Raw genomic sequence first — 24,351 nt, 5'->3', positions numbered from 1 at the left:
CCCAAATTATTTGGGTCTCCTCTAGAGTAGACATATATAGAACTGCACTGCTAGTTCCCATTAAAATTAATGAGACTTAAGTCATGACTAATTTTTTCACATTGATTGCACTGTGACCTAAGTCACAAACGAGATTTGTCAGTATGTTTTTTTTAATGTTTCAATTATGTTTATATCATTGATGTTCTGTTATGTGTTTTTAATGTTGTACACTGCCTTGGGATCTTCCGATAAGAGGTAGTATATAATTTGAATTATTATTATTATTATTATTATTATTATTATTATTATTATTATATCCAACCCAATGTTATAAAGCAATGTCTGTGACTAAACTCCACTTCTCTAATTAGGCTGCATGGCTGGCAAAATAATGCAAACTTTTGTGTAAACCCAAACTAAGCAGAAAATTCAAGTCATCTGCTGGAACAAAACACACATGGTCCAGGTACAACTGACACTTTATTCCATAGTGATATGTGTACATGAAGTACTGAAACTGCAGAAGACGAAACAAAATGGAAAATCTGGATCAACTTTTTCCAGTGTTAACAGACTATGGAATGCGTGGATGTTTGGCACAAAAAAGTGTGCAACAATATACTGGATTGTAATAAAGGTCTCTCAAAGGTAACAGAGTCTAAAATACTGTGGTAATTTAGTAGTCATATCTGTGCATAGTAAAGCAACACAATGCACTTGATTCATAGTAGATCTCATACAAGCTACACCATCAAGCATCCAGTGTCAAGCTTTCTGGGAGTTCAAGTAAGGTCCCTGATATTTTGCTCACAGCTTCTAACAGATGAAAAAATGCTCTTCAAAAAACAACAACACAGCCTCTCTTTTGTATGGATATGTACCAACTCCTGAGAAACATTTGATTATTACTCAAATGGATTCTGCCCTGCCTATATTTAAATAAGTGCCAAAGTTGTACCAGAGTTTGCTTTCAGTGAGGGAGAAGACAGGGAGGGGGAGATTTTGACAGTTCTTCACTAAGCTGAACATGATGTTCTGCCTAAGCTATGATCCCATCTTATGGGACTGTTGTGTTTCGCCTGTCCTTAACAAAAAATGCCACAGTACACTTCTAAAACGGGGCATATCTGTGAAATATTTCAACTGAGTGTATACTTTGTGGTGTGGGTGGGAGTGGAAAAATGCCAAGTGTAGCAATGTAAGGTACATCATGTATACAAACTTCTTGTTGGCATAAGGAGGGGAACCTTAGATGACACCAATCACATTTTGTCCAACAAGGAAACCCACAAGTTGCATCACTTTCTTCAGCCCCAAAATAAACTAAACAACACAAGGATAAAAAGAAATGAAATGGGAGAGCTTATCTGGGGCTTCCAATTTTGTAACCACCAAAGTGTTTGGGGGGAAAGTGTAAAGTTCTGGGCAGGTCATGGATCACAGAGGAAACAGTGGGACAAAGTAAGTTGCAGAATACAACAGTGCTAGGCTTGCCATCTTTTCATTTAAGCAGTTCCGAACATTGAATTGGGTAGTGCAAGAGAGGTCATTTTAGATTTTATCAGAAGTTAAGGGCCAGTTTATGTCGCTTTGTCCCAGCTCCTGCCAACCTTGCAGTTTGAACGCATACCAGTGTGAGTAGATAACTAGGTACCGCTGCAGCAGGGAGATAAACGGCGTTTCCATGTGCTCTGGCTTCCGGCACGGTGTCCTGCTGCGCTAGAAGTGGTTTAGTCAGGCTGGCTACATGACCCGAAAAAGCTGTCTGTAGACAGATGGCGGCTCCCTCGGCCTGAAAGCAGAGATGAGCACCGTACCCCATAGTCGAATTTGACTGGACTTAACTGTCCAGGGGTCCTTTACTTTTACCTTACCAGCTGAATCAACAGGTGGCAAATGGACTCTTACCAATCTAGATTACACTTCAGGGAAAGGGTGTCGCATTTTTTTTTTAAATGCCCCCAACATACACATTGAAGAATTTTATAACATATCAGGACTGAGAGGAGGCCAGGCTGAACTACCCTCAATGGAAATAGCAGTTTTCTAAATACATGGTTATTTTCTATAATGGAATATTCAATAACAAAGTTCGAAGCAGTGGTGTGTAAGAAAGGTCTTACCATTTGCGTCTACTGATTGTACAACGTGCAATCAGATTGTACAACTGCCAAACATAGGCTTAAATAATGATTTAGATAAAGTTTCAGTGCTTCAGGCCAAAATTAGGAAGATGTGGGCAGTAGCTGAAAGCAACAGCTCCATACCCTTTCTCCTTTTCCCCAACCCCACCCATAACATATAAGGATACTCATTGTGATTATGTTACAAACCTCTAGATATTGAAGGGGGGAATTGGCTTTGGCAATAGCTCTGCATTAGCTGTAGAGTCTAGTTCCAGCCTCAGAAAGGAATTTGCTATGCTACAAAGTTGAACTACAAACATTGATTCTGGAGCATAGATTTCCAAGTGTTTACATATGCTTCCATGTGGTACACAATAACGAGAAGGGAAATGTACCTGCTGGAAGAATACAAAGTATACACACATATAAAGTTCTAAATGAGTCTCTCTCACTCTACATTAACACCCTTTAAATTCTGAAAATCCCCCCATTGTGGAGGGGTGTTTCTTGATACCGGGCGTGATAGTAACTTCCTGGACCATAATGATAAAAATCAGAAAAGCTGGCAATCCTAGAACTGTTGCATAATCAGGCATAGCAATCCATTTTTGTTTGTTTGTTTCGGAAACAATACAGAAACTGGTTTTGGAGCGCAACATACAAATTTATCCATAAATAAAATTAATTAAACTACGTGCCCAAAAAGCCTTCAATGAACTATCAAAAGCTCAGCAGAGGCAACCCATCACACAAATTTATACACAAAAAGCAGATGAGAAACATAATCTACAAGTCTTCAATTAGAAAGATATATGCCTGGCGTACTGACAACACAGCTCTGAAACTGAAATGCAGAGACAAAAGAAAGCATCAAAGATGAAGACCCTTTCACAGGAATTTGCAGATTTTACTTCCGTGGCAAGGGGTCCCTGCATGCCAGTAAAGGAGATTGATTGATTGATTGACTGACTGATTGACAGGGCGTCCACTGAAACATAACAGAGCAGAACTCTCATCCTTTGGGCTGTGGGGCTTGTGTTTGGGGAAGATGACTTCATACCTCTTCCTCTTTCCTCCTTCAGCTGGAGAGATGGTGACTTCTTGAAGAGTGGCTTTCTGAAGCTGTTTTTATTTCATTTTTCCTTGCAGGGATATATTGTCACAAAAATCACTGCAATTCTTCCACTGTTTTCTCTCTCTCTTATAAACTGAATTCCAAATGGTGAAAGAAATGCATTGCTTTCATATTAATTCCCTTTACGGCATAAAACCCTTCCCATATGAATCAGCCCTGCCTCTTTCATGAATGTTTATTTCACTCCACAAATTTCATGTAAACTCATTCTAAGGCTTCTGGCTTGATGGAACATGAGCAATACCTGACAAGTGAATAAGACGCAGTATAATTTCTCATCAAAAGGGAGAAATGAAAGGGCAAAAGAATCACGAACCAGAGAGTTTTTAAGTGTACTTAATCCTTCTAAAAGGCAACAGGATGGTATTGGTAGCATTTTCCAGTTTACATTTCTTGGATTCCCTACATGGTTCAATAGTTTCAGAGATTCTTTCCTTATTACTTGGCTACCCAGTCTTCCTTCCTTCCTTCTATGACACCTCAGCAACTAGACAGAATTAGCATTGGAGAATAGTGGCCTTAACCAGGAAGTTGATAAAATACTCAGACCGTATGTCAGCCCTTGGAGAGTTCCTAGCGCTACTTGAGCTAGATAGTATCTCCATACTTTGAAATGACATAACAGGTTTCAAGACAATGCAATTGTCTATATTCTTTGCATGTGTGGTGAAAAAACATATGACTAAGGCCTTAAGCGTGTTGCAGAATTTACCGTAAGAAATATTTCTTTCAGCTGAATTCCACAGTAAACAGTCACACAATTAAAAGTTAGAAAAATCATCCAAGATATTCATTGTTCCGAGCACAACAACCTGAAAGCTTAGACAGAGTAGTCATGGCAACCTGTTGGAAGACAACTCTCTTCCTTATTCAAAGGAATACACCACAGTAAAAAACCAAAGCAAAACTTCTGCAGCTAGAACTCCCGCAATCTCTTTCTCACTACCGAAACTTCCCAGGAAGTTCACTGTTGGCTCTCAGAAGAACTCTGATCAAATGAAAATTCAAAACAAAAAAACATTCCATGAAAAGTAAAGCAAAATAGGTGAAAGTGAGATGAAGAAGAAATTTGTTAACATCATTTGTTAAGGCCGACTGTACGGGTGTCAGAACATTAAGTTTGAGATTCACATGAACACGTGGATTATTCTTAGAACAAGATTGATATAAGATTTATTTATGAGCTATCTGCCTATCCAGTGGATAAACAAAGAGACCATTGTCTCAGCTTCTAGGATACACTAGGATAAACTTACTAGTGGTTTAAGCCTTGCTGAAATTCAAGACTATCAGAATGAAATCCCCCTGAGAATCCTCCTCTGCAGTAACACTTTTTCCCCTAGGTGCCACCCGCCGTTTGCAATAGATTCTGCTCACGATTCTCTTCTATTGCACTTCCATGGCATGAGCAGCAACACAATACTGTGGAATAATAAAACACAGTACATTTCACACTGCAGCTGCTACTCTAAAAAGGACTACACAGAAGCCCAGGTTCATGATGCTATCGAATTTCTTTTGTTTTAGTTACCTATAATAGGGATTTCTGGAAGAGAGAAGACAAGAGAAATGGAAGGCAAAGGTAGAAGGGGAGGGAGAAGGAGAAGAAAAAATGAGACACAGAACAAAAGAGAAAAAGTCAGGGATGAATAAAACCGAGGCTGATTTCTGCATTACTCTTAATGAGCACAGACGTCAGAACCAATGTCAGCTATAGATGTTCATTAGAGGCCTTTGCAACATGAGTATTGCGGCCAATGTAGATTTCACATTTACATTAAAAATGGATTGAAGCAAGAACTAATATAAGCCTCATGCGTGATGGCACGCTATGTAAATTTCAATCCCAACAGATGCCTTCAGCAAAGCACAAAACCAACCCACCTAACACAGGCGCAAAGATCTTGCTTTAATGAGAATGCATCCCAAAATTCAAGGGGAAATGACTAGAGGCCACCGAAGTGTAACAGTCTGATTTGAGGGCGTGAAATCCATCTTAATGCATCCCCAGTTAAAGGCATTGGTATTACTCTGAGCCCTTTATGTCCCAGCTATCGCTCAAGCCTGAGGTTATAGAAGTTACATGGCAGTCACATGTAGTCCTTTTGTAAAGAAAAACAGCTGTGGATATCTTCAAGTCCAAGTGGAGGAATAAGCAAAGGAGGGGTTGCTTAAGCCTTTCACATCTAACCATTCCCCCCCCCCACCGAAATCCTCCTCAAGCTCCTTTTGTACCCACGGGAGAAAATATACAGTGCCATAACTTTTCTCCAGAAGGTAGAAAAGATGCTTGAAGACCAATATTTAGTTTTAAAAAGTGGTCAGGAGGGAGAAGAGTTAATTAGTTCCTTCTGCCATTTCTCTTTTCTAACAGGAAGATAACCCGTAGCTTTGTTGTTATTTCTAAAGGTCATTTTTTTTTGCCATGAATACCTGGGATGGAAGGTAGGCAGATGAATGGGGAAAGAAGACGAGAAAGCCCTTATGGGAACAAATTTGAAATTCCCGTGACGAAGTCAACATCAGCAGAAGCAAAGAGTTGGACCATCGGCCCCTAACCCCTGTATTACATTGGGGTACAAGGTAGGCAGTCATCAGCATACTGCTGGACACAATGCAACAATAAAGCTGGCTTGTGTGAAGGGAGGCTAAATTCTAAAATTTATACTTTCTCTAGCACCTGTCCATATGTGCTGTTAAGGGGACTTGACTTGCTTCATACATTTGGAATCCTGCACCTAAAGCATGCCTTGGGAGTGAAATGAACACAATATGCACCTGAGCACACTATAAAGTAGCATTTAAGACCTGGGTCATAAGGTTTGTGTCAGTTAAAAGTAATGTTAGATGTGGCCCCCTACGTCTGCTTTCTAGATCAGTTTCACACCAACTATATAAACCACTAATCGTCATAATGGTCCAGACAAACATGCAGCAGAGTCCTTTTACATCAGAAAAAAAGCAGAGATATATATACACACACACACCTTAATTACCACCTGAAAGGGCACCATTGTAAACAAAGGTTAGTAGCACAGTGGTACAGTAGATTGTCAAGGGAACCAATAAAAAGTGGGTACAGATTCGTCTGCCTTGCATGTACGTTATTGCCAGTTACAAGGGAGGAAGTCTGTAAACTCATAATTGTGAAGTTTTATTAATAAGGACAGAACAACAAGTGAGCGCCCCATCTATTTTTTCAAGCTCTGTGTTTGCTATAGGGATCAACATGTGGTCCTTCAGTTTTTCGAAGACCTATGGGGGAGGGAAGAAACAAGAGGGAAAAGGTGTTATATTTGCGAATTTCTTACTTTCACAGAAACGGTTTCTAAGTATTTAAATAAGAGGTTGCGCTACTAAAATTGTGCTTTGGTTCCATATTCACTTATGCCTTCTCCCTCCCCCCCGCTGTTCTGACTTGGAAATCTTTCACACACACACACACACACACACACACACACACACACACACACACAAGTCTACAGCTCCCAGATCACACTGGGAGCGCATATTTCAGTCTGACGAGGGCTAAAAAGAGGCCTTTAGGGGGAGCGCTTTCTGGAGGCCTGGTTAAAAACCTCTCTCGGTCCAATGAATTGTTAAAACTGGAAAGGGGATACAGGGAAATGATTCATCGGAGCAAAAAATGCAAGTGCGCTAATGGCACGAGCCAAGGAAAGACCTGCACAACTATCAGGTGGTTAAAAATCGCAGCATGTGTCGGCATCACTTATAGAACTGATTAAACCAAACAGTACTACGGTAGCAACAAGTATCCCAAACCTGCACCCTGAATCCTTTACAGAGCAGAGATGATGGAAAACTTAAAAGAGCTACAAAGGACCGACTTAAGCATCAGGAACTGTAACCAGGTCTCCTATGCTTGAGGTATGAAAACACATATGAATGATACAAAAATGCTCTGCACTCAGGTACATCCTTGAAAATGGCAACCTTTGTGCCATCACCTGGAGCAGCTAAGAAAAGCTGTTGGAATTCACAGCACAAGACCCATTGCTTAATTTTTTTTGCTAGCACCATGCACATAAAACTTTCACCTTTCCACTCCTTTTCCCCTCTTTAACGCACAGTGCAAGGGGGAGTGGAAATGGCTAGTATTTGAAGGCACGGCTAAAGTAACATTCCGCACCTTCCCTTACACAGCCACTATTAGTTTAGCATTGATCGGCACCTTATAAGAAGGAGATTTTATTCTATTTGCTTTTTTACCTTTGCACTTTCTGGATATTCCTCAGGGGCTCGGTGCAACAAGATGTGACCTTTGCCAGGAATGTTTAAATATATACAGTTTGCTGCAGCGTCGTCAGGAACTGTAAGCTTGTCGTAGCGGTGGTCACTCATCTGCTGCATCGTCTGTTATGGAAAGTTAAGATGGAGACCTTTAGAGCAAGATTTCATCAGTTGTAAGTGGGGCTCTTCTCGGGGAGGGGGTTACAAGAAATAATTGCACAAAGGTACTGTTTCCACAGAGAGGTTTCTAATGCATACCAAGCACTTCCAAGTGCCAAACGCATTAGCACAAAGCAAAGTCACAATGAATTCCATTTGTACAATTTAGGACTGCATACTTTCCAAGATGGCGGAAGGATTTCTTAAAGCAAGTCTCTGAAAGTAAAGCCTGCTACTGTCTCTTGTGCGTTTCCATCAGTTTCTAGGAAAGAGCAATGGCATTTACAGGGCAAGTCTGCTGTACATGTTTACTCAGAAGTAAACCAGCTGAGTTCAGTGAGATTTACCAGTAGGTAAGTGTGTGTAGGATTGCAGTTGACAATAGCACATGCTGTCTATGGAAGTTTCAACCCTCAATTTCAGTTACTCAGAATGAAGTGATAAACTAAGCTGGTAGAAATTCTGGACTGTTTCACTTCAGACTGCAGGCAGAAGCAGTGATACTTTTGATTTCCACAGAGGGAGCAGGAGTATATGGTTGACCACTATAGGATAAGGAACAGTGAACTAGATGATCCTTGCAACAGATTCATGCTCTTATATGCATTTAGCACCAATTAAATAGATAAATCTCAAGATCAAACAGGTGGCAGGAGGACGAGTTCTTTTGCAAATACTGTTCCTTTGCACAATATCTGGATTACCTTGGTTGAGAATTAATTTAGTTTGTGCTAGATCTGTTCATAGTAAACCTGTCTAGGTTCAATTTAAGGTATATAATTTATCGTAGCATCATTTTCCTGGTATCAGTGCAAAAAGAACCTACGATTGGATATGATCTGACACAAATTGGGTGCCTCACTCTTGAAGGGAAAAGGGAGATAAATCCCTGCTATTGTACTTTTTTATGGAAGCAGTTGCTCAGCTCTCAGGAATGTATTTTGAGTCAGTTGCAAACAATCATTTAAACAGAAGGCACAGAAACCAAACACCTTTTGATTTTGTTTACAGTGTGCAACGAATCCTTGGAATATGTATACTGAGCGATACTTTCTGAGAGATGTAAGACCCCCAAGTGAAACAGCAAATTAAACCAAGACCAAACTCTGGAATAACAGGAGGCATTTGGAAATCACATAGTAGATTACAAAACCAAAGATGTGAACCAAACACAAATATAGAAACAGCAAAGTCAATCTCTTGTGTTGTATACTATCCCATAGTTTGTGCACATAGTGTCTGTGGAAGAATATAAAATGAACCATTTTAAGCTCTTTTATTTACCTTAATAGTCTAAGTCAGAGGTTTTTAACCTTTTTGAGTCCACTGATCCCTTGCCCAACTACATTCTTTCTTTGGCACCCCTGTGGGGCTCAGGAGCTGAGATATGTCACCCCCTGCTTGCAGAGCTGGCAGCCTCTTACCCTTTTTATAAACACTCTCCTTTGAGGAGTGTTCCCTCAGCCTCTTCTCCTTGGGAGTCCTTGGGAGTCCTCCGGGCAGCCACTGCCGCCGCCCCTGGTCTCTGAGCTGCCCCCCTGCCACAAAGAGAGGTGCCTCCTCACACTGCCCCACAGGGGCCTGGGACTTTTCTGTCCATTCCCAACAGCAAGGGCTGGTGGACTGGCTGGCTGGGCTCGCTCGCCTGCTTGCTTACTCCGAGGCCACCTCTGCTCCTGGCAACCAGCACTCCCTGGCCAGCCCCAGAGGCACCATTTGCCTGGGGAGTTTGTAGCAGGGCTGCTGCAACAAACAGCTGTGCAAGCCTTTGGGAGGCAGAGACGCGAGAGGACATCAGAGGAAGGGAGGGAAGGAAAGAGGGACAGAGGCCAATGTTGGCCCGTGGCACCCCTGACCATCATTCAAGGCGCCCCAGGATGCCACGACACATTGGTCTAAGTAACTAACATTTAAAAAGAGGGTATAAGGATGGGCCCACAGCTATGATTTGAGGAATCACATAGGGACAATGGAATCTGATTTATACCAGATCACATTATTTCTCCATCCATACCCTCCGACATTCCTTAGGTGAAAATAGGGCCAATAGAAAATGAGAGAGACAAAACACTTTAGAATGACTAAATAGCAGTGTTTTGTCTCTAATGTGACAACCTACAGGTCTACGCAAGAGGAGTCATAGCCATGTGGTGCAGGGATGGCTCTGCATTTCAAGTCAGCAATGAGCCAACTCCCATCAGCTTGACTGGGGATCAAACCAGCAATTTAAAGCATTATTGGAGAATGGTGTGTGTGTGTGTGTGTGTGTGTGTGTGTGTGTGTAATAGCTATTAATATTTATATTCATATAGTCTCAGGATACTTTTTGCATGTGACCCTTTATACAAGAAAGTTTAAAAGATGCATGCATGTTCTTCAACACCATTAAGTGTGGGGGACAGGAAAGTCAGCACGGTCTCTGGCAAGAGGTTTCCCTCAGCCATACTGCCCACCTGCACACAAGCCCACCTGCATCTATTCCTTGCTCGTCTATTATTTGCCAGGATTGGGCTGCATGCAGGACATGTAGGCTCTTGAGGCATACATGAATTTTTCAAACTTGGAAATTCCAGGTACAGTTGACTGCTCACAACTGGAGCCAAGGTACTGCTCTGTAAATTACATTTTCATTTTTTAAAGTTTTAGTCTATAAACCAGAGTGTCATCAAGATAAGGATCAAAGCAATTAACTTCTGAACATGTACCAACATCGCTGCTGGTTTTGAGTGCCTAACCTAATGAATGTAAGACTGCACAAGCACAAACCTGGCACATAAACCCATAATACTTTTCATTTAAATTCCATGTAGACAAAGGATTTCAGGACAAGTGAGTTCTTCTTGGAATACATCTGGGAACTGTGAGCTGGGAAAATGCATATTCAGAACCTTTAATTTTTTTTCCAAATTTCAGCAGTATCAGTGCTGCTGACAAAGTGCTCCAAACGAGACATCTTCTACAATGTATTGATAGCACAGCAAATTGCAAATTTATGCAGATAACTGAGAGAACCGTCTGATGAAATGCTGTTTCGTGGTGCCCTAAAACTGCAAAAAAAGTAGGATTTCATTCTGGGGCTACTAATGGGAAGAAGCTGCTCCATTTACCATTTAGATGCAAACCAGTTTTCACCACAATGCACCAAAAGGTCTTCCTGGAGCAAATGAAACCCTTCTCTTCCTAAACCTCTCTTTTAGCTAGCAGTTAAAAGATGGTAGTGATGGATTGGATTTTGCTGCAGAAAGGCCTTCTGAATATAAGATGATACAAGCATACAGTGGACCTCGAGTTACAAATGCCTCAGGTTACAAACACTTCAGGTTACAAACTCTGCTAACCTAGAAGAGTTACCTTGAGTTGAGAACTTTGCACCAGGATGAGAATGGAAATTGTGTGCCAGCGGTGCAGTGGCAGCAAGAGGCCCCATTAGCGAAAGCACGCCTCTAGTTAAGAACAGTTTCAGGTTAAGAATGGAACTCTGGAATGAATTAAGTTCGTAACTAGAGGTACCATTGTATTTAACTCATTGCAAATGTCTCTTTATAGAAAAATTAACATCCATTTCGCCAGTGCGTGCTGTGTTTAAGATGTACTACAGGGGGAAACTTCATTATTGACAAAGATTAAAACAGTCACAAATTCAGTATGTGTGAATCTGGATTCCTGCCCAGAAACCTTTGCATGGCCATCTACACTACGAGCCTGGCATTTCCTTCATGCATAATTTTTCTGGGAAATCTGTCCTTCCTGTGCAGGGCAATTTTTGGTCCGCATTCTCCAAAGCCTGAGTCACGCTTTCCTGATGTCAAACAAAGAAATTTCCAAAGCCCCCAATCTCATTTTTTCCAATTGTGTTTTACAAGGCATATTTTGCCAACTGAAGTCTAGGATAACAAGTAATGCAATTAAATGTGCCCAGCACAGACCCTAAACAGACTGAGCATTCTTCATTCACATGCTGTCATCCCAGCTCTCATTGTTCCATTGTGCCTCGAACCCCATTCCAGTCAAATCTCTATATATTATTTTTTAATTTTTAAATGAGACATCACATATTTAGTTTGTTGTTCCTTTCAACTGCTGTAGACCTTATTTTAAACAGATGGTGTTCAGGGAAAGAGTGAATACAGAACAGCCAACTTAACATGTGGTAGATATGGGGAAGGCTTATTATGGGTGGCTAACCTTTCCCAGCAGGGACCCGGGTGGCGCTGTGGGTTAAACCACAGAGCCTAGGACTTGCCGATCAGAAGGTCGGCGTTTCGAATCCCCGCGACGGGGTGAGCTCCTGTTGCTCGGTCCCTGCTTCTGCCAACCTAGCAGTTTGAAAGCACATCAAAGTGCAAGTAGATAAATAGGTACCGCTCCAGCGGGAAGGTAAACGGCGTTTCCGTGCACTGCTCTGGTTCGCCAGAAGCGGCTTAGTCATGCTGGCCACATGACCCGGAAGCTGTATGCCGGCTCCCTCGGCCAATAAAGTGAGATGAGCGCCGCAACCCCAGAGTCGGTCATGACTGGACCTAATGGTCAGGGGTCCCTTTACCTTTACCTAACCTTTCCCAGCAGGCTTCCATCACTTGCACCCATATGTGCATTCATCACACATATGGCAAATATACACTCACACCAGCACCATGCATGTTGCACACAACAAACACATATACAGCATGCACACTGACCACACATGCAGGCACAAGGCACTCTTTCTTTAGTGCACCTCACCACCACCACTGCTTCCCCACCCCCACAAGAAAATAGGTGCCAGAACTCACCATGAAGTTGTTACAGTAAGTCGCCAGGCTACTGGGGCAGCCCTGAAAACGTGCCGGTTTGACAACAGCTGCATTCACCGCCCATGGAGGTGCTAAAAACTACAGAAAGCTGGTTTGGGGGTCGCCCCTGATTCTGGTGTAGGTCGAATAAATGCACTCCTTCCTCATTCGTTCTCTTAGATTCAGGCGGATGGCTAGGGCAGCTTGGAAGGGCCCTCGCGCAAACGTGCGCATGGGCAATGGTGGAGGCCTGGCCGAAAAGCTTAAAGCCTGCCACCACTACATGGGAGATGGGTTGAAGAAGAGGAAATACAAATTGGCCCCGATCCATAGCTTTGCTAATCACAGCTAGGAGTTGCTAGCAGCTAGGTGGAGTAATTGTTATTAAAGAACACACTGGCCAGCTGCGATTTTGACTTGAAATGTTCATCTGGGGCTTCTCAGAAGTACAGTGGTACCTCAGGTTACATACGCTTCAGGTTACAGACTCCGCTAACCCAGAAATAGTGCTTCAGGTCAAGAACTTTGCTTCAGGATGAGAACAGAAATCATGCTCCGGCAGCGCGGCGGCAGCAGGAGGCCCCATTAGCTAAAGTGGTGCTTCAGGTTAAGAACAGTTCCAGGTTAAGTACGGACCTCTGGAACGAATTAAGTACTTAACCTGAGGTACCACTGTATGTAAAGGCAAGAAGTGAGTGGGTGGGGGGAATGGAGTGCTGGCCTACAATGGCACCAACCTGAGAGGTGCTGGAACTGCCCCCTGGTGCGTTCTGGCTGAAAAAAGCACAGGATACTCCCGCCATTATTTTACTTTGGCCTTTCAGAGGCAGTTAGGAATCTAACTGATAACCAGGCTGTAGATTTGCACTACTCTTGACATGGTGTCCCTGAGCTGCTCTGCTGCCTCTTCTGATATAACCTTGAAACAAGGCGGCACTGGGGGCATAGCTTCAGCCATTGCATAGGAACTCCTGCAGAAAGCAAAAAACATGTCCAGGAAATGGCTCAAACTGCTGTTGCATTCAAGAAATTTCGGAGAATGAACATCCTGTCTTTTGGAACACGAGCAGGGGAAGAGAAGGGAAGTTGGTCCTCAGAAAAGCAAAGGAAAGCAAACAAGAACAATAACAAGGGAAGCCAAGTTCCTATTTACGTAAGCCAAGCGGACAGCTTCCCCAGTCACAAGAGCTGGCAAGCTCCGGGTGGCCAGAGGTACATGATTAGAGGAGTCCCAAACTTTTAACACACATTTGTTTACTAGCTTAATTTCTCTGCTAACTTTTCTTTGCTATGGTTAATTGCTGTACTCTCAGCATTTCTGTGGTTAGCTGAACTCTTTCGCAATCACAGATTCGCCCAGTTTATTATGCAACAGCAGCAAAAGAGAGAGAAATCTGAAAAAAAAGTTTCAAAAAATGTATAAGGGGACAGCGCTTCAGTGCCTGCTAGATGCTGGCGTAGCGAGGCAGCAACCCGGCTCACCCAGTAAAAATGGACCCCAAAGCCTGCCTAAAGTGACCTGCAGCTTAATAAACAATATCTCTGTGCTTGTGGTAGAATAGTGGGGAAAGGCAGAACTGATAACATGAGGTTTCAGCATACTTTAAAAGCTGAAGGTTCTAGGAATGCTGCAAGCTCTGAAAACAGCATCAGCCTTCATTAGCTGACTTAATTGTTTCAGGAGTTGTTGGAACTTTCAAATATTTTGATCCTAATACTGTCCACCCAACCAAAAGTGTTGTACTGGTATATGTATGCTCTAGGGTTGCCCAATTCGGGAGATTAAGACCATCAGCAGGTCTCCAGTGTCCGATAATTGCCAATACATAAGTATGATGGTATAAATTCCAGATCTGGAATTCCAAATCCGCCTTCCTTAATCTGTAATTGCATTTTCTGCAACAATATTCTCGGTACATTTGAACCCTTAAAGACATTTCTTAAACAGGGAGTTCTCCTTCCAAGGAAGCCCCGATAACGTTGGCAATGCTGACTAATGCAGCAAAGGGGGAGTTATTGCAACAATGTTCATCGTTTAAAGAGGAACTTGAAAGATTGCTGGGTGACAACGCTAGACAACAAGCCAGACGATCTGAGCAAGCGTGTGGATTCAGTCAAAAGCAACACCACTGAAATAGTGGAGAAGGTTAACCTGGCAGGAGAACGAATTAAACAAAAAACCTAGAATAACTTCATTTGAATAATAAACTTAAGCTGGAGGAACACAGTAGTAGACCAGGAGATCAAACCTGAGAATTCAAGGGGTAGAAGACAAATGGCTGACCATTCTCCAATAGCCCCAGGAGATGTGGAGCAGGTACACTGAGCCGTGGGCCCAAGAAGGGCAGAAGATTCAGGTCCTTGAGATGTTGTGTTGCATTTTAGCAGGTTCTCAGAAATGATGCAGCTTGGTCTTGGAAGCCAGGTGGGGGAAGCCTAATTATGCATGAGTGCCAGTAGTTCTCCACACCTGCACTAAGCTTTGGCTTGTTATCTCGCACCTAGATGCCCTTCTTAGAAAAGCAAACCTCAAGTCAGGGTACACTGTGACTCTTGGTTATACATACTTATGTGTGTTCCATCAGTGTGTATGTCTTGCATACACATAGGTAGACAAGGACACATTGTGCCGTCCTTGACTCTTTGTGGTTATACCCAATGCTAGGCCTACTCAGAGGAGACCCATGGAAGTTGATGAACATGACTACCTTAGGTTCACTCATTTCAACAGGTCTACTCTCAGCAGGACTAACATTGGATACAGCTCTCTATGTCTCGGGTTGTTGGGCTTGTACTCAATTGCCCTCAGCACCAGTGGTAAAATTATTAAATGGCTGCTGTGCTCTCTCCTACAGTCAGAATGCTCTTGAGAAATTGTGCTAATTTGCTCTTTACAGATATACTTGCAGCTAATTAGTGTTATTTCAATTACTTTGATATCCCATGACAAATGTCTCACTAGGAGAGTAATGTGTCAACTACAGCTATGCAATTAAGAACGATCAGCATCTACTATGCTGAAGTAGTAGAAAACTACCATTGCTTCCAAAATTAACACAGCAATATGTTGGGAATACATATGAAACCCAGGATGAAAAGCATTTTCACCACATGCCGTTTAAAACAGCATTTCCAAACATGTCAGAGCACAATTCAAAGTGCTGGTGCTGACCTTTGAAGCCCTAAATGGCTTCAGCCCTGTATAGCTGAAGGAGTGTCTCCACCCCCATCATTCAGTCCGGACACAGAGGTCCAGCTCTGAGGGCCTTCTGTACCCTCCCTGAGAGATGTGAGGTTATAGTCAGAGGGCTTTTTCGGTAGTGGCACCCACCTTGTGGAACACCCTCCCATCAGATGTCAAGGAGATGATTAACTATATAACCTTTAGAAGACATCTGAAGGCAGCCCCGTATTGGGAAGTTTTTTAATATTTAATGTTTTATTATGTTTTTGTATATGCTGGAAGCTGCCCAGAGTGACTGGGGCAACTCAGTCCGATGGGCAGGTACAAATAATAAAATTATTATTATTATTATTAATCCCTGTTTAGATCTCTGTGTAGCAGTCCTCACAGAATCTACCCAGGAAATGTTATATGGATCTACCTATTTGCTCCATTATAATACCCTCAGATAGGGTTTTAGATGCTAGAGAAATTTGCAAGCTGCTGCAGTTCCACCAAACCTGTGGCTATCTGTGCCCCTTGCAGACCCTCCCTCCATCTCCCTTTCTCCCAGCTGCCGAACACACTAAGTTCTGCACAAAGAACCCAACCCAATCAAGAGGAGAATTCAGTGACACACAATGATCAGCACCAGCCAGAAGTCTCAAGTCTAAAGCATGTTACCTCTTCATTTCTCTGTAAACTCAGCAGTTAGTGAACTGGAAAATAACTAGTATACAATATTTCAGAAAATATGCACAAAGTTTTGTTTTGTTTTTTTGCTGGCGCATATGCAATAGTACTTAAGCCTGAATGGGAATACAGATTGTCATGTACAAAAGCCTTTTGGAACTAAGGGGAAAGCTCTGAAGTGTCAGAAAATGACAGATGGCTTGAAGCAGGACTCGATATTGAATAAGTCAGAGCCTCTGTCCACCTACGGCAAGCAGAACAGAAGTACGTTGCCTGGTAAAGTTGATACAAGCTCTAGAGGATTAGACAGAGCCTGGTAGCTGGACATTCATGTTTGCCCAGCCAGCTAAGTAAACAAGCAGAATCTTGGGATTTACATTTGAAGGAAGGGATGAGAAGGAGAGCATAATAGGAATAAAGTGGGTTTTTGTTCTTCCAGTAATTCCTAGTGGTGATTTTGTCTAGCCTGTGTCCCCAGGGCTAATGAAACTTTAACTGAATTACATCAGAAATAGGCATCCGTTCAAGTATTGCCTCAGCAGGACTCTAAGGGCTGCTAAAAAGTGACTCGAGAAACAAAACACAGGATAGTGAGGCCATTTAAAGCATAATACTTAGATAGATATCTATTGGCTGACGTGGAAATCTAAGTTACACGGAGCATGCTCCAGACTTCTCAGAGCTAAAGTTCCTGATGGAAGTCAGAAGCACTACTGGCCTACTGGAAGAGGATTTAGGAAGGGAGTGCAAGTTACCTCATTTTTTTTCTTTCTTTCTTCATAACAACTAGCATTAGCCACTAAAATAAATCTTGGACGAAAGACCGTTACTTACTGATCCTATTAAAGACTCTTTAGATGTTGGAAGGCATGGATATTTATCAGGGCCAGACCATGCCATTTTGCTGTCTGAGGCAAAAGACAACATGTCATCCCTATTTTTTTAATCCAGTCCATTCCAGCTGGACAGATCATTGAATCTTACTTCAACACTGGTGACCTGGGGGCAGGAGGCTAGCCTAGCGGTGCAGGGCAGGCCACATGGAATCCACAGCTCTGTCCTCTGCTGCTTCATTGTGGCCACCCTGTCCCCAGCATCTGCCACCTGAGGAAGCTGCTTCACTCTGCCCAACGGTAGCACCAGCCCTTAACGTTTAGGGTATATCTCCTCTCTCTTGACTTTGGGTCTTAGTTGTGGATCCCATCCAGAAGAGGAAGAACTACTAGTTCTACCAACAACCTGCATCAAGCAAGACGAATATTAAACTAAGACCAGCAGCACCATCCTATGCGTGATCAGTCAGAAATACGTCCCAACCCATTCAATGGCACTTATACTTTTCCACAGGATTGCAGTCTAATAACTCTTAAAGAGTCCTACTACACCAGGAATGGGGAACCTATGACCATTCAGATGTTGCTACACTACATCTCCTGTCGTATCTGACCACTGGTTATACTGGTGGAGGCTTACTGGAGTTCAGCAACATCTGCAGGACCACATGTCCCCCATTCCTCTTCTATACCTTATGCAAAATAAGGTAATAGATTCTGTACTCAAGTCTTCAGTTTTCTCTCTTACAATCACAACCCATGTTGTTAAACCAGCAGATCAAGGAATTTGCGGGTAAAAACGTTTCAAACAGACAAACAAGTACAAACAATCTGAGTTACACAAAATCTCAGCAATTATAAACAGGAGGAAAAAGCAAAACAAGAGCCATTCACAATAGCCTTATTCAGTTTGATGCCCCCAGCAACATCTGCTCATCTTAATAGAAACCATTTTTCTCTTCTGTTTTCAAACAGAGAAAATGAGGGGGAAATCCTCTGGATCTTGCTGGGAAGTCACTAGATGGAGCTCTAGGTAGTAGATCTGATTTCAGTTACAGGCTGAGCTGCAGTGTAACCTTTGCATCCTTAGGACCAAACTTTATTTCACTGAAAAGAGCTATTATTCAAGCCCTTTGGGTACAGCTTCTGCTCTGCTGTACATCAAAAGCAGCAAAAGAAAAACAGAACCTACTCAGGCTACAATGGGGGAATTCTACAAAGGGATCTAGTGTCAGAAATCTGGCCGTGACATCACCCTGATGATTGCAAACCTTTCAAGAAGCCCATGTCATGTAAGTGATGAAATGGACTCTTAGTCCGTGAAAGCTTACATCACAATATACTTGATAGTCCTTCAGGTGCCACATACTAATGGAGCTACGGTATATTTCCAGAATTTTTTAGTTTCCAGAATTTGTGGAGTGATTGTAAATTCAAGCCTGTTTCTTCATGCCCTGGGATATTCCTGTTATTCTTTTCTCCTATCGTGGCAGGGAATGCAGTAATTAGGCTATATTTTCATCTTCATCTTAGAATCATAGAATCAGAGTTGGAAGAGACCACAAGGGCCATCGAGTCCAACCCCCTGCCAAGCAGGAAACACCATCAGAGCACTCCTGACATATGGTTGTCAAGCCTCTGCTTAAAGACCTCCAAAGACGGAGACTCCACCACACTCCTTGGCAGCAAATTCCACTGCTTCTTACTTGCTTCTTCTTAGTTGAGTTCAGAGCTCCCCAAAGGGTATCCACTTAAGTTTGCGTTTTCGGCAATGTCATTTGTCCTGACGCTAATTATGTGAATGCAATGAAGGTGCGTGTTTTTCGTTATGTAAAATAGTGGTGGCAGGGAAGCCTGAATCACCTTTGTCACGCTCATTCTCTCTTCTATGGTTTGGACAAAACAAAACGAAAATCCCTGCTATCTGTGCTTCAGGTGAAGCCTCCGTTGGCTAGTCCGACCCAGAGTGAAGGCTTTTTAATTTATTTCTCTTTGATCATTCATGAAGTTTTTGATCAAATATATGGGGCAGCAAGACACATGCTTGGAGATGCACCTGGTAGTTCTTGCTATCCCCTGGAGTCCTTCCTAATCCTATGCTAGTCCTGTAGGAAAACTTTTTCTACTACAGCATAGAAGACAGAAACAAGTCTCCCCAGCTCAACAGATTTGCGAATCCAAAGCAGGCCAAGCAACCACAGAAGGCCAATTGTTGAACTCTTGCACAGTGAAGATTTCCTGTTTCTTCCAAGTTCCATTAAGCACCTGCCCTAGAAATTGCCTGCTTTTGATAGGAGTTCTGCCTATCTCAAAATCTCCTTCCTTTAGCCTGATACCACCAGTTAACCTCACTGCGCAGTTTAAATGGCTCCCGACTTACACTGATGCACGACTCAATTCCAATCTTCCTCTGTTTTGATATAGTTTTTGCAACTTTAAAATATAGCAAGCTAGCCACACAGGTATCATAGTAAACTTGCTCTTTCAGCAGGGTGAGATGAACTTCCTACACTGAAGAACATTGACTTTGAAATGACTTTCATGTGTCACTCCTGATAAGGAACAACAAAGAGAAGAACAGCCAGAATTTTATTTTTTTAATCTGTCTTCTTTTGGGTACTCTGCCTGGCTTAATGTGCTAATTAAAAAGGCTTTTGTCTAGTACTGAGGTATTTCGAAAGAAATTAAAGCTCGTTGATGGGGGTAGTGGAAGTCAAGTCATGAATTTGAGAATATGCATGCTCTATAGCTGTCAATCAGCTATAGGGTTTCCAGAGTCAATTGGCTATTTTGCACTTTAACAGATTAATTCACTGCTTAAAATAAGCCAAATAGTGGAAGAGTGAACTCACATCATCAAAGAGAGGGATGGGAACTAAAATTATGCGAGTACTTGGAACTTACAAAAATGACGGAGTTAATAAGAAATCAACCAACAGATAAAATTTAAAAAGAATGGGAATGTTTTAATAACTACTTGATAAAACAAGGTTCCAACAACAAGACTTGGATGTGTTTTGAATAATTTTGCAGATTGCAAAATATTTTTTTCCCATTCCAAGACGAGGATTAATAATCAAAGACAGGGTGGAAAACAGAAACATTTATATTAAAACTGTAATGAGGTAAAATGAAGTCAACAATACATCAATGGAAAAGGGATTCAACCCAAAATGAATGTTATAATGATGAATGTTATAATGTACAAAAAGCATTAATATGGGTTCAAATTATATCAAGTATTACTTATCAATAGATAGGTATTTTTATTGTCTAAGTAGTTGATCTGATTTAATCTTTTTTGTTTTTCTTTTTCCTTTTGTTTTATATATATTTTATACAAATATTAGACTTCTAAATAATTTCACTATATATAAAGCAGGAGTTATATTAATCTAAGTACAAACATTGTAAGACTATCTTATCATGTTCGATTTTCTTTTTTATGCATGTTTTTCTTTACTGTTTGTTTTTTCTGTGTGTTTTGTATGTATGTCTTTGCTAATCAAAAGTTTTTTTTAAAGCCTTTCCATTCATAAAAATCAATGATATTTTGAAGAAATTTAATTAAGGTAACAGTTTGTTCCAGTTAACACAGACAAATGTGTAGTTATTGGTTGGGGAGGGTCAAATCATCCTTACTTAACACATTTCCTAAACCAAGAGATAAACATAACATTTACAACTCCCTCAGCAACAACAGTTATATTTTTAAAGTAGGCTGCTAACCCTAGCACAGATAGCAGGCATCTGCCAAAACAAAAGATCAGTAATTATGAGGGCATGCTCAACCAGAGGGGGTATTTCAAGCCATGTGTTTTCAAAAAACAGGTCAGGCGTAACAATAATTCAGGAAATATTCAGTCTTTTACTACCCATGTAAGTTTTTGTACACAACCTCCTCCTCCAAGCTCACACCTCAGTACCAGAGGGCTCAAAATGTATGCAGTGGAATCCTGAATGTATGAGTTATCTGTCCCCTGGGATTCTTGGTGTTGGCTGGATTCAAGTGATGGCAGCTCAAACTGCAGAATACCAAGTTGCCTTCAGGGAAGCCGTTCTATTGCTGGTTCAGTAACGCTCTCTCTCTTTCTCTCACATACACTCAGCATACAAGGCACCCAAATTAAGTTAAATAAAGTGATGGCAAAGATCCAAACAAGAGTCACCAACTTTCTCTGGACCTTCTTTCCAGCTTCCCTTACACTCCTTGCTGAACAGGTCCCCAGTGGATGAGAGCGCACAGGAATTTGGAAAGAGATGCCACTGCTATTCTGATAAGGAATAGAAGCCACATTCCAGTCCTATTCTGAGTAATATACACTCCGTGACGGTGAGAGGGACTTGCAACCAATACTGCTTGTACCACTGAACAAAATACACAACGGCCAGATGAGCCCGTACAGCATACCCCATAAACAGGTTAGTTAACTTACTGGGACGCGGGTGGTGCTGTGGGTAAAACCTCAGCGCCTAGGACTTGCCGATCGTCAGGTCGGCAGTTCGAATCCCCGTGGCGGGGTGCGCTCCCGCTGCTCGGTCCCAGCGCCTGCCAACCTAGCAGTTCAAAAGCACCCCCAGGTGCAAGTAGATAAATAGGGACCGCTTACTAGCGGGAAGGTAAACAGCGTTTCCGTGTGCTGCGCTGGCTCGCCAGATGCAGCTTGTCACGCTGGCCACGTGACCCGGAAGTGTCTGCGGACAGCGCTGGCTCCCGGCCTATAGAGTGAGATGAGCGCACAACCCTAGAGTCTGTCAAGACTGGCCCGTACGGGCAGGGGTACCTTTACCTTTACCTAACTTACTTGAATAATAGCAAGGATCCGAAGATTTCTGACAAGAATGCCAACATTCCTACTTGCTTGCTCTCAAAAATCATAGCAGAACCCTTCCCCCACCCCCAAACCTGAGGACTACTTTAGCATGTACATTTTGACCTGGGTTCAGATATTATAACTGAACACAATGGCGGCCTGCAACTTATGCAGTGACTGGGAAGAACGATGAGCAGGGGAGTATGGAACAATAATCATAAAGGTAAAGGGACCCCTGACCATTAGGTCCAGTCGTGGCCGACTCTGGGGTTGCGGCGCTCATCTTGCTTTATTGGCTGAGGGAGCCGGCGTACAGCTTCCGAGTCATGTGGCCAGCATGACTAAGCAGCTTCTGGTGAACCAGAGCAGCGCACGGAAACGCATTTACCTTCCCGCTGGAGCGGTATCTATTTATCTACTTGCACTTTGACGTGCTTTTGAACTGCTAGGTTAGCAGAAGCTGGGACCGAACAATGGGAGCTCACCCTGTCGCGGGGATTCGAACTGCCGACCTTCTGATTGGCAAGTCCTAGGCTCTGTGGTTTAACCCACACCGCCACCCGCATCCCACTAACCATAAGCATAAAGAAGGTAAAGGTACCCCCCTGCCCGTACGGGCCAGTCGTGTCCAACTCTAGGGTTGCGTGCACATCTCGCTCTAGAGGCCGTGAGCCGGCGCCGTCCGAAGACACTTCTGGGTCATGTGGCCAGCGTGACGAAACAATAAGCATGCATAACTGCTATTTCCTTCTTAAAACACTGCTTACTTCACTTTTGGTTTCTGCTACATCTCTAACACAAGTGGGACCTGTAATAATAAAATGCTGCAGTGCAGAAGTGCAGAGCAGTGCAGTACAGTACAGTGTTCCAGTTAGCAGGCAATGCCTAGTTTAGGATACTCCATTTAATTCAGCTCCCCACAGTTTCCCGTTACCCCCATTTCTCAACATACATTCTGCTTATTTTATTCCAAGTAAATGATAGCTGGGGGGGGGGGGCGTTCTCTGCAGCACCACAGCAGGAGAGGAAAGTGTTAATTTCCCCCTGCACATCTGCTGTGATCCCCAAAACTATCAACCCCTCAAGCTGACGTTACTGGCACTTTTTTTTTAAGTGAATAACAAAGATGTATTTAATATCACAGCTGGAACGGTTCTTCATTTTGAAGTTGCTGAGGCTGTTGATGCTTGCAGCTTGCATAGGCCGGATTCGCTCCTACACGGAGTCTATAAGGAAACACTGAGTTTAAAAGCAATGTTTTTTAAGCACAGGTTATTTTTAGCATGCTTTACCTTGAGGGCTTTCTGTGCAGCTTCACTTGAACCAATAGCAATGAGGTTTGGCCCAGCCATACTGCAGAAACTCTTCAGATGCAAGGAGTCAGAAACAGGGACTGTAGAAACGGCATAATCCTGTACAGAAATTAGGCATTTGCAAAGGAAATGCATTAGATTGGTAATCTCGTAAACTAACACAATTATAAATTGCACCCCCCATCCCCGTGCATTAATGAATTTGTGTGTCTTGAAGACATATGTAGAGTCAACTCGTAGAACCACAGCAATTTTCTACGGAGAGTTTTGGGTCGTTCCGTGGACTTCAGTGCCATCATTGTTTCAGGAAACAAGTAGATAAAAAAATGCTTCATTAACATGCAAAAGAAGCCTCCATAAAATCAACAGTTTGACTTCAAGAGCCTCTAAAAAAAGAAATGGTGAGTGGCTAAGAGCATAAAAAGGACACAACAGTTTCCTAGTAACAAGCTGAAGCCAGCGGATTGACATTCTTGCAATGTGGTTTGGATGGGAAATAATGTTCAAAATAATATTTCAATTATGATTTCAGAATTTATTGATTTATTATACTTTACTCCATTCTCCCTCCAAAAAGCTTGAACATCTGATGCATGGCTCCTTGGAAGTCTCCCATCTAGGCTAGATAGTGGCACCCTCCCTTCAGATGTCAAAGAAATAAACAACTATCGGACTTTTAGAAGACATCTGAAGGCAGCCCTGTTTAGGGAAGCTTTTAATGTTTAACAGGTTATTGTATTTTGGGGTTCTGTTGGAAGCCACCCAGAGTGGCTGGGGAAACCCAGTCAGATGGGTGGGTTATAAATAATAAATTATTATTATTATTATTATTATTATTATTATTATTATTATTATTATTATTATTAGCTGCTCCAATCATCCATGATCATTGGTAATACTAGCTAGAGCGGATGGAGGTTAATCTAATGACATCATGGGGGTTGCAGGTATCTCCAGCCCTGCTCTGCGTCGGATCTGCTTAGCACCACTAATAGAACTGTTTCATGTGTAGGGATAGGATGGATCAGTTTATTCCCAGTCCATGTTAATTTTTCCATGTGTTTAGTCCTAAGCCTCCTCCCATCCCATTTCCACATTTATCTGCAATTT

At 42.4% G+C, this 24,351-nt stretch overlaps 1 protein-coding gene across 6 annotated transcripts in view; it reads right to left on the bottom strand.

Moving 5' to 3' along the window:
• Nucleotides 1–443: 443 nt before the first annotated feature.
• The window catches only part of DDAH1 (dimethylarginine dimethylaminohydrolase 1), a 122,092-nt gene continuing 98,184 nt past the window's right edge, over nt 444–24,351 (bottom strand). For all 6 annotated transcript variants that reach the window (XM_028732898.2, XM_028732896.2, XM_028732899.2 and 3 more), the window contains 3 exons: nt 23,221–23,340; nt 7,474–7,617; nt 444–6,498 (listed from right to left, as the gene is read on the bottom strand). In XM_028732898.2, the coding sequence (XP_028588731.2) occupies nt 6,382–6,498; nt 7,474–7,617; nt 23,221–23,340 (381 nt within the window). In that variant the 3' untranslated portion in view covers nt 444–6,381. The remainder of the gene's footprint in view (nt 6,499–7,473; nt 7,618–23,220; nt 23,341–24,351) is intronic.

This window comes from Podarcis muralis, chromosome 5, assembly GCF_964188315.1.
Source record: "Podarcis muralis chromosome 5, rPodMur119.hap1.1, whole genome shotgun sequence".
In the NCBI taxonomy this organism is placed as follows: domain Eukaryota; kingdom Metazoa; phylum Chordata; class Lepidosauria; order Squamata; family Lacertidae; genus Podarcis; species Podarcis muralis.
Note: the sequence above shows the minus strand (reverse complement) of the source record. Positions and strands in the feature narration are given on the sequence as shown.